This window comes from Oncorhynchus clarkii, chromosome 19 (genome assembly GCF_045791955.1).
Source record: "Oncorhynchus clarkii lewisi isolate Uvic-CL-2024 chromosome 19, UVic_Ocla_1.0, whole genome shotgun sequence".
Classification (NCBI taxonomy): domain Eukaryota; kingdom Metazoa; phylum Chordata; class Actinopteri; order Salmoniformes; family Salmonidae; genus Oncorhynchus; species Oncorhynchus clarkii.
Window position 1 is genome coordinate 15,120,626 of NC_092165.1, and position 11,421 is coordinate 15,132,046.

The window sequence follows — 11,421 nt, forward strand, 5'->3', positions numbered from 1 at the left end:
TTGACTTGGAGTTACATTGTGTTGTTTAAGTGTTCCCTTTATTTTTTTGAAGGGAACACTTAAACAACACAATGTAGCTCCAAGTCAATCACACTTCTGTGAAATCAAACTGTCCACTTAGGAAGTTGCTTTAAGGACATTACAAAGTTGGATCAGCCTGTAGTGTGGTTTTCCACTTTAATTTTGTGTGTGACTCCAAATCCAGACCTCCATTGGTTGATAAATTGATTTCCATTTATCATTTTTGTGTGATTTTGTTGTCAGCACATTCAACTATGTAAAGAAAAAAGTATTTAATAAGAATATTTCATTCATTCAGATCTAGGATGTGTTATTTTACTGTTCCCTTTATTTTTTTGAGCAGTGTATAATGTTCTTATCCCTTTGAGAGGAGTGCCAAATGGCACCTATTGGTTGTGTGGGAAAATCCCTATTATACCCTGCCCCTGAACTGGGGAGGTAGTTGTACTGTTGGGTTTGTGGTGACAGCTATGAGAACTGTTCCAAACAATGATAAGACAGTCAGAAGGCTCTGTTTAGTGACTACAAACCTCCTGGCTGACATCACTCACACTCAGGCACCTGCCTCCAGGTTCTTTGGTGTGTTTTTTTCCTGAGGTATGTGAAGGAACACGTGGAGGTGAGCTGCCGACACTGGACGAGCTTCCTTTTCCCCCTGTAGATAAGGACGATGTGTGAGAATCGGGGATTGTTTTTGTTTGACAAGTTTAGAAGGCCCAAGCGGATTTCTTTTATGTTTTGACTAGTCTAAGGGACAGTTTGTGCAGAACAGATGTCGCTGCAACATCTGGTGGTATGGTGGTAAGAACTATGTAAACAATGTTTAAACATTGAGAGATTTAATCAATCCTGAGTTTATAGATCCCTTGTGTATGTGTGTGTATTTTAGATTGTAAAACCCAGAGTGAAGGGCTTGTAAGGATGGAGTAAATATAAATATATTGATAGAACCTCCTCTGATTGAAGCTATAATCTAATGCTTACATTAATGTAATGATAATTATCACAGAGTGATAAAAGGAGGGAATGTGAGGGAAATGTTATCTTTATGTACAAATCAATGCTACTTTCTAATAACTAATTGGAAAGATTCATGCAGGTGACTGACTGATCGTGTATGGCGGAACCCTCATTATCACTGTTACCCAACTTGTATCACGACTCAGGATATGACCCAGATGCAGACTGCAACTGGCAACAGACAAACAGAGAACACAGGTATAAATACACAGGGAAAAATGGGAAGATGGGTGACACCTGGAGGGGGTGGAGACAAGCACAAAGACAGGTGAAACAGATCAGGGTGTGAGAACTTGAATATTGAACCCAGAATATTGCTATGGGAACACGAGGTCTCTCAGTTTCAAGGTCTCAACTTGGAGAGAGAAAGCCTCATGAGGTATTGATCAGTCACCTGTGCGAGCCACCGCTAGTGATTAATTTAATTATGCTAAATCGTGCAAATATAACTTGTCTGTGTATAGCCGTATATAAAACAACTGTTGGGACCGCTCCAAAGGAGCTTCTTATAGACCTGTACGGTGTGCAGAGTTTGTTGTAACCTCTCCAGCTTGCTGATAATAAAGAGTGATTAATTTTAAGATTGGCTTCAGGTGTCCCTGGTGTTGAATTTCCACCACAACAACCAATAACATCCTTTCTCGTCAGTGTAAACGGAGATGGCGGTGGCTAGGTGAGATGGCAGAAGCGGATGTGGAACTTGAATTGGATGACAGTGAAAAAAAGATGCATGGACTTTTGTCCAAAATAATGGGAAAAGGAGCAAAATGGCTGTGGAAAATGTCTAGCTCTGATCATACCCGCTACAAGTGCAGTTTTTCGGAGAAACAATCTGTAGTTGGGGACTAGTGAACTACATGTAGTTCAACTAGTAATGGAACTACAGTTTGCAGTAGCTTGGTGGTAGTTTAACTAAATTCAAATCTATGTAGTGTTTTAAGTAGTTAATAACTTTTTTGCCATGTAGCGGTGTAGATTCCTGGATCTACACAATATTTTCTTAAGGGGGTAGCTTTAGTCTAGCTTAACTTCTTCCAGTGTAAAGTAATTGGCATCTTGGTAAATTATATTTTCAGAGTAGCTTCCCCAACGCTGAAAACAATGTATGCCAGTCTTGGTGAATCCGTTTGAAGCATCTAAAATGGTGGAGAAAGCTTTGGGTAAAGTGAAATCGGTGAAGATCACGAGAAAATGGGCTTGTTTTCCTTTTGTGTGTTTCTGCTGATCAGAAAAGGCGTGTTGCGTCTCCCCCAAATTGATGAATTGAATGTGTCTTGCATTGATCTGCGGAGCAGGGCTCCTGTCAAAGGAGTCATTTCTGGAGTCTCAGAATCATTTATTATTTAACCTTTATTTAACTAGGCAAGTCAGTTAAGAACAGTTATTATTTACAATGACCAGCAGTGTAAAGTACTTAAGTAAAAATACTTTAAAGTACTACTTAAGTAGTATCTGTACTTTACTATTTATATTTTTGACTACATTACTCCATACATATTCCTTGACACCCAAAAGTACCCGTTGCATTTTGAATGCTTAGCAGAACAGGAAAATGGTCAAATTCACACACTTATCAACAGAACATCCCTGGTCATCCTCTGATCCTCTGATCTAGTGGACTCACTAAACACACATTCTTTGTTTGTAAATTATGTTTGAATGTTGGAGTGTGCCCCTGGCTATTCTTAAATTTAAAAAACAATAATATAAGAATTAATATAAGAAATAATATAAGAAATTTAATATAAGAAATTAATATAAGAAATTTTAAATGGTTTATACTTTTACTTTTGATACTTAGGTATATTTTAGCAATTACATTTACTTTTGATACCTAAGTATATTTTAAACCAAATACTTTTACTCAAGTAGAAGTTTACTGGGTGACTTTTACTTGAGTCATTTTATTTTTTTATTTTTTTATTGAATTTTTAGCCCTTTTTCTCCCCAATTTCGTGGTATCCAATTGTTGCAGTAGCTACTATCTTGTCTCATCGCTACAACTCCCGTACGGGCTCGGGAGAGACGAAGGTTGAAAGTCATGCGTCCTCCGATACACAACCCAACCAGCCTGCTTCTTAACACAGCGCGCATCCAACCCGGAAGCCAGCCGCACCAATGTGTCGGAGGCTACACCGTGCATCTGGCAACCTTGGTTAGCGCGCACTGCGCCCGGCCCGCCACAGGAGTCGCTGGTGCGCGATGAGACAAGGACATCCCTACCGACCAAGCCCTCCCTAACCCGGACGACGCTAGGCCAATTGTGCGTCGCCCCACGGACCTCCCGGTCGCGGCCGGTTACGACAGAGCCTGGGCGCGAACCCAGGGACTCTGATGGCACAGCTGGCGCTGCAGTACAGCGCCCTTAACCACTGCGCCACCCGGGAGGCCACTTGAGTCATTTTCTATGACTAAAAAATGACAATTGGGTACCTTTTCCACCACTGACAATGACGGCCTACCAAAAGGCCACCTGCGGGGACGGGGGCTGGGATTAAAAATAAAATATAGGACAAAACACACATCATGACAAGAGAGACACCCCAACGCTACATTAAAAGAGACCGAAGACAACAAAATATCATGGCAGCAACACATGACAACACAACATGGTGACAACACAACATGATAGCATCACAAAACATGGTACAAACATTATTGGGCATAGACAACAGCACAAAGGCAAGAAGGTAGAGACAACAATACATCACAGAGGAAGCAGCGACAACTGTCAGTAAGAGTGTCCATGATTGAGTCTTATGAAGAGATGGAGATAAAACTGTCCAGTTTGAGTGTTTTTTTGCAGCTCATTCCAGTCGCTAGCTGCAGCGAACTGAAAAGACAAGTGACCCAGAGATGTGTGTGCTTTGGGAACCTTTGCTCTACTCTAGAATGTTCCTGGAGAACTATGCACGAAGGAGGAATGATACTGGGATGTGGGATGATTTTTGTAATGTTTTTTAATTTTTTATTAGTAGTGTGTATGGATTCATTACGTTTTTCCCTTATCCGTAATGGGAATGTACTTTGTATTTTCCTTCCCGACTCCCATTCAGTTGGTGGTGGCAATACAACATTAGTTGTGGTATGCCATAAAACCTCAAAGAAGAAGTAAACGGATGCGCTCCAGGACTTCACGGCTGGATCATTGCAGGGAATATTGACTGAAGATGTACTCCCCTCCCAGACTCCTGAGTCTGGAGGGGAGTGTAGGGATCTGAGAAGACATTTGAATCCGACTGAAGGAGTACATTTATTTTGTTGTAAATCCCTGTGAACTACCAAACTTAGTTATTATAATTTTTTTCTCCAACTGGTTATCCAAATAATAGTTTTTATTTGTATTTTATTAAGGATCCCCATTAGCTACTGCCACTCTTCCAGTCTCATTGCTGCATCTCCCCAACTGGCTCGGGAGAAACGAAGGTTGAGAAATGCATCCTCCGAAACATGATCCGCCAAGCCACGCAGTTTAAACCGAAAGTCAGCAGTATCAATGTGTCGGAGGAAACATTGTTCAACTGACAACCTAAGTCAGCTTGTAGGTGCCCGGCCCGACTCAAGGAGACGCTAGAGTGCGATGAGCCAAGGAAAACACTGCCGGCCAAACCCTCTCCTAACCTGGACGGCACTGGGCCAATTGTGGGTTGCCGGATGGGGCTCCCGGTAATGGATCGAACCCCAGGATGAAGTGGCGCCTCAGCTTAGACAGCTGCGCCACTCGGGAGGAAGGTGCAGCTTGCCATGCAACTTTGCTAACATCAGTTCGGCTGTTTCCACTCATGAAAACTGACGATGCTAATATGGCTGTAGCCATATATAGATTTAGCATGAACTATCCCTTTAAAGTCTCCCAGTTTTCACCTCACCCAATAGGTGGCTGCAATACACCTTTTTGGTGTAGTCTGCCAATAAAAACTAAAGAAAATGGAATTCCCTCTCTCTATTGAATAGTTTTGTCATCTGGCAAATCTAATAGAGGTGACCTACTATGGAGGCATTAATATTGCTATGGAAAATCGTGAGACTGGGTGTAGTCATGTGTTTATGCTGGGTTCCAGCATGGAATGTAGGTGAGGCCAAATGCAGTGCAGGCTGGTGGGAGGAGCTATAGGAGGACATGCTCATTGTAATGGCTGGAATGGAATGAATGGACCGTAGTCAAACATAGGCAGGAATGTAGGTGAGGCCAAATGCAGTGCAGGCTGGTGGGAGGAGCTATAGGAGGACATGCTCATTGTAATGGCTGGAATGGAATTTTTTTTTTTTACCTTTATTTTACTAGGCAAGTCAGTTAAGAACAAATTCTTATTTTCAATGACGGCCTAGGAACAGTGGGTTAACTGCCTGTTCAGGGGCAGAACGACAGACGGAATGAATGGAACGTAGTCAAACATATGGTTTCCATATGTTTGATACTATTCAATTCATTACATTCCAGCCATTACAATGAGCCTGTCATCCTATAGCTCCCCCCACCAGCCTCCACTGGCCAAATGTAAGATTAGAGCTATTATGATATATGTGTGGCAGAACAGGTGGGACAGCTAGCCCTCTAAAATGTGGGTGGACAAAGACTCAAATATCATGTAGGGCTCTTTTTTATTTTCTTAGTAGTACAGGATAAGGTAGGAAGGTTTAGATTTTCTTAATATTTGTTTATTTATTATTTTAGTTTGTAACCTGTGATTGCCTACACTCCAGTACAGTAGGTGGCGGCATGCACCTCTAACGGTTGTTTACGGACCGCCATAACACCATAAACGAAACCGTAGTAAACGAAAGTGTACAGTGACCAAGAGCAATTTAATTGTTGTTAGACGTTTAACACCCTGGAACTCAACATAAGATTAATTTAACCGCACAGTATCACATACTTACTCCCGGTATTCTTTAAATGTAATTGGAGACGACTTGGTTGATAGATGTGAACTAGGTAACGGTAGCTAGCTGCTAACAATGGCTAACTGTATGGTTTTTCACTCTCAAATGGCCTCCATTATGGAGGTTCTAGCGAATGCAGCTGTGGCTGAGATATGTAAACTCGTAGATGACGACTATGCAGTGTTTCGTTTGGAAATAACTCAAAGCCAGAAAGAAAACAGGGCATTGCGGAGGAAACTACAGCTACTGGAAATTAAGGTGGCACGGGACCGCGCAGAGAGGACAATGCGAGAGCGCGTCCTCGCCAGTCGTCCCTGTAATGTCAAGATCCTCGACCGATACAGAGGAAAGGCAAAAGGTACATTTTGACGGAGGCTGCACGGCGTGTCTCCTTTCATATAGAGCTCAGGGCTTGTCGCCCCGTTCCCCTCTGCATGTGTTACCCAGAATTGGGTCTTGGGCCGTTTTTGGACAGTATGCAATAATTCCCCATATTGCGCATAGACACTATCATATTCTAACCAGATTCTTGATTTATTGCACTTCCAATGATTTACTAAATGAAAACAATGTGATGCCTGGAACATAATACATCAATCAATAAATAGTATATCAAGAAGTTATGAGAAGTGTTACCTTACATTATTTCCAATTCAAGACAGTGTCAATAGAATACAATATACCTAACCACATCTTTTCCTCCAATCACTCTCAGGTGAAGGACATCTCACTGGAGGCCACAGGAGCTTTGTGAAGCCAGCAGGACAAAATACATGGCGAGATGACCACCCAATCACTGTTGATGAGGGGATAGGAAACTCAGCCCATCATGTTATAGGGGTTAGTGTAATAGTGTTATATAAAACACAAGTTACTTTGTAAATCAAATGTGGAGTTTATTTCAGAAAGGCCCTCCTCAGCTATTCACTAGCTTCCATGTGCATCCTTATTTATCTGCCATAATGGAGCTTTTGAGACTTCCCTACGGCATTGTTATCCAATTCAACCCATGTACCGGTAATAACCTCCTCTCTTCTTGTGTCAGTCTGCAGATGCAGAGGATGCAGGTCCTGGGGTCAAGCAGGAGATGACTGAAGGAGAGGAGGACCCACGGCACAGCAGAGACATCCAGACTGGTGTGCCCCCTGTAGCCACGGAGAACCCCTCCACCTCCCAAGAGCAGTCCAGGACCCAATGCAGCATCATGGAGGTCAGTGGAACGCTGAACGCCATCCTCAAGTCAGAGACAGACACCGAGACTTTAACGGGGATAAACCGACTGGGCTGTCAACCTGCTCCACGCTCAGAGTATTTACTTTACGGCAACCTGAGCCCAAGGACTGTTCTGTCCCATCGGGACTCAGGTGACACTTTACAGACTGTCAATGATCCATCTTGTTCATACACTACAGAGACAGAGATGATACCTGGTGACATGCCTGTGGTATTAGATACACAGACTAATCCAATGAAAGTGGACTGGAACCAGTACAGTAGTAGTGGATACTCGGAAGGGTGCCGAGATAAGAAAGAGGAGGGTCTGGTCGTAGATGAGGTGACTGTGAAAGTGGAGGACGATGCTCCTCTGATATGGAGTGCAGACGAAACTCATTTAGAAGAAGGACACTCGCAGGGCAACACCAGTGACTTCTTTGACTACAGAGAAAGGTTAGAGACGAATCTAAATGTCGAGACCCACTCCCCTTTACACGAGTTCAAGGATCGCGACCCATTATCCATGTCAATGGGGCCTTCCGATTCACACAGGAAACAAAAGGCCAAGGCGCGAGGAGGGGGAGCCACATCAGGCAATAGTAAAGAGAAACGGTTCCTCTGCATGTTCTGTAACAAAGGCTTCCGCTGCCCCCAGAAGGTGGACATCCACCAGAGGGTTCACACAGGGGTGAAACCCTTCAGCTGTACCCAGTGTCACATGCGTTTCGCCCAGGCATGCACCCTGAAGAGGCACCAGAGGGTCCACACAGGGGAGAAACCCTTCAGCTGTACCCAGTGTCACATGTGCTTCGCTCAGGCTGGTGACCTAAAGAGGCACCAGAGGGTCCACACGGGAGAGAGGCCTTTCGCCTGTGCGCACTGCGGGAAGAGGTTCTCAGAGAAGAGCTACCTCAGGTTACACCAGCAGAAAAAACACTCCACTCTATAACAAACACTTATATCAAAAGAGAAAGATTCATTTTAGTTGTCATCAGAAAATATCCACAGATGCATTTGGATATTCCTGGGTAGAATAATACATCCAGACATTGTGTTAAGGAATACTACAGTGCATTTGGAAAGTGCATTCGGACCCCTTGACTTTTTCCACATATTGTTACATTACAGCCTTATTCTAAAATTGATGAAATAATTTTTCCCCTCAATCTACACACAAAACATGTTTTTAGACATTTTTGCAAATGTATTAAAAATCAACTGAAATCACATTTACATAAGTATTCGGAACCCTTTACTTAGTACCTTTGGCAGCAATTACAGCTTCAAGTCTTCTTGGGTATGACGATACAAGCTTGGCACACCTGTATTTGGGGAGTTTCTCCGATACTTCTCTGCAGATCCACTCAAGCGCTGTCAGGTTGGATGGGGAGCATCGCTGCACAGGTATTTTCAGGTCTCTCCAGAGATGTTCGAACGGGTTCAAGTCCAGGCTCTGGCGCCGGGTTTTCTCCAGACGTGATGCTTGGCATTCAGGACAAAAAGTTCAATCTTGGTTTCATCAGACCAGAGAATCTTGTTTCTAGAGTCCATTAGGTGACTTTTGGAAACCCCAAGCGGGCTTTCATGTGCCTTTTACTGAAGAGTGGCTTGCGTCTGGCCACTCTACCATAAAGGTCTGATTGATGGGGTGCTGCAGAGATGGTTGTCCTTCTGGAAGGTTCTCCCATCTCCACAGAGGATCTTTGGAGCTCTGTCAGAGTGGCCATCGGGTTCTTGGTCACCTCCTTGACCAAGGCCCTTCTCCCCTGATTGCTCAGTTTGGCCGGGTGGCCAGCTCTAGGAAGTCTTCGTGGTTCCAAACTCCTTCCATTTAAAAATGATGGAGGCCACTGTGTTCTTGGGGACCTTCAATGCTGCAGACATTTTTTGGTACCCTTCCCCAGATCTGTGCCTCATAACAATCCTGTCTCGGAGCGCTACGGACAATTCCTTCGACCTAATTGCTTGTTTTTTTTCTCTGACATGCACTGTCAACTGTGGGACCTTATATAGACAGGTGTGTCCCTTTCCAAATAATGTCCAATCAATTGAATTTACCACAGGTGGACTCCAATCAAGTTGTAGAAACATCAAGGATGATCAATGGAAACAGGATGCAACTGAGCTGAATTTCAAGTCTCACAGCAAAGGGTCTGAATAATTATGTAAATAAGGTATGTGTTTTTATTTTTAATACATTTGCTAAGATGGTTTTTGCTTTGTCATTATGGAGTATTGTGTGTAGATTGAGGATTTTTTTTATTTAATACGTTTTAGAATAAGGCTGTAAAGTCAAGGGGTCTGAATACTTTCCAATTGCACTGTAGCTCCTTTCATATTTTTTTTGATCCTGACCAGTGTTGGAAAAAGTACAAGTCATACGTGAGTATAAGTAAAATACCTTAATAGAAAATGACTCAAGTAAAAGTGAAAGTCACCCAGTAAAATACTACTTGAGTAAGTCTAAAAGTATTTGCTTTAAAATATACTTAAGTATTAATAATATTTAATTCCTTAAAATTATGCAAACCAGACAGCACAAGGTTGTTTTTACATTTTATTTATGGAGAGGGGCACACTACAAACAAAGCATTTGTGTTTACTGCATCTGCCAGATCAGAGGCAGTAGGGATGACCAGGGATGTTCTCTTGATAAGGGTGTGAATTGGACTATTTTCCTGTCAATGTACTTTTGGGTGTCAGGGAAAATGTATGGAGTAAAAAGTACATTATTTCTTTACGAATGTAGTAAAGTAAAAGTTGTCAAAAATATAAATAGTAAAGTACAGATGTTTCGTGTAGGTTTACCCTGGGGTGACGTTTTGGTAACCATGTAAATCTCCCGGACATGGTGAATTTGATCAATATATTCAGCATCAAAGTAGACATCATGCAAGACTACAAATCCCTGCAAAGCCATCTCTAGCTGACACCTTTGCTAACTCGTTTGTATCATTTTAAAACTTGCAGAAGACAGTTCACAGAATTGTCAATTTAAAGAAATGTAGGCAATTTATATTATACAGGCAAATATTTTGATAAGTCACCTTGTCCTTGAGATTTACACCGTTATCAAATCAAATCAAAACGTCACGCCAAGGTAAGCCTACACGGAACACAGTCCTTATTTGAAGTGTTTCTTAAATCCCCCATGGGAAAAATGAATGGTGGAAAAACAATTGGAAAAAGTTCCTTGTTTGACCGCTAGGTTATATGGGTATTATGACTCATACTGAACTGAACTGAGGAAAGAAGGAGGGACTGAGGAACTGAGGAAAGAAGGAGTACGATGAGACAGAGTAGATGATATGGTGATGGTTGGTGTGATGGTGTCTGTAAAAATGCTTCACTGATGAAGAGTGACAACCTGTCATGTAGGTTGATACTGGTGTTTTATAATGAGGAAATGATAGTGCCTTAATTCATGTTTACTTGACATGAAGTAGTGAAGATATGTGTAATGTTGAACCTTTTCCAAAGTATTCAACAATTCATTTTATCAAAGTGAGGGTACCAGATTTACAGAAAATGTAAAGGGTTACCATAGTGATAAAAGTTATTCTACTTGCCACAGGTATAAAGGTACATTGAGTGTACAGTATGACCATGTTGTTGAAATTAAATACAAAATTTACTGACTTGGTATTTTTTGTGCCATTGCAGTGACTGAGTTTTGTATATCAGTCGAACCAAAACATACTTAATTCGTGAATCAACACATATGGATTTTTCCAGTTTTGCTGGCGGGAGAGCCAGGACCCTGGATCAGGAGCCTCTGCGCTTCCAAGTCGGAACTTCCAAGTTCCAAGTCGGAACCAAGATCTCACGTTAAATACTGTTGAAGTAATATAACTACAGGTTTATCTACCTCATCTAAAGCCCATTCTGGTGGGAAGCTGCTATAGACCACCAAGTTCTAACAGTCAGTATCTGGATAACGTGTGAAATGCTTGATAATGCAGGTGATATCAACAGAGAGGTATTTTCTGGGTGATTTAAATAGACTGGCTTTCATCAAGCTGCCCACTCAAGAAAAAGCGTCAGATTAACTAGTGCCTGCAACCTGGTTCAGGTTATCAGTCAACCTACCAGGGTAGTTAAACAGCACTCATGGTCAAAACATATTGTGATGGTGTCTGTAAAAATGGCTAAGATGGGGAGAAGTATGTCCATAATAAAGCGCTGCTCTACCTTAACAGCACCATCAACAAGGCAGGTCCTACAGGATCTAGTTTTGTCACACCTGGACTACTGTTCAGTCGTGTGGTCAGGTGCCACAAA

The 11,421-nt window shown here is 42.3% G+C and overlaps 1 protein-coding gene across 1 annotated transcript; it reads left to right on the forward strand.

The window, feature by feature from the left end:
- The first annotated feature begins 5,792 nt into the window (after window positions 1-5,792).
- LOC139374807 (uncharacterized) lies at window positions 5,793-10,776 on the forward strand. Its single transcript, XM_071115950.1, has 3 exons — window positions 5,793-6,283; window positions 6,641-6,765; window positions 6,971-10,776. Exons 1-3 carry the CDS (start codon window positions 6,001-6,003, stop codon window positions 8,087-8,089), a joined length of 1,527 nt encoding a protein of 508 aa, XP_070972051.1. The 5' UTR covers window positions 5,793-6,000; the 3' UTR covers window positions 8,090-10,776.
- The last annotated feature ends 645 nt before the right edge of the window (window positions 10,777-11,421 follow it).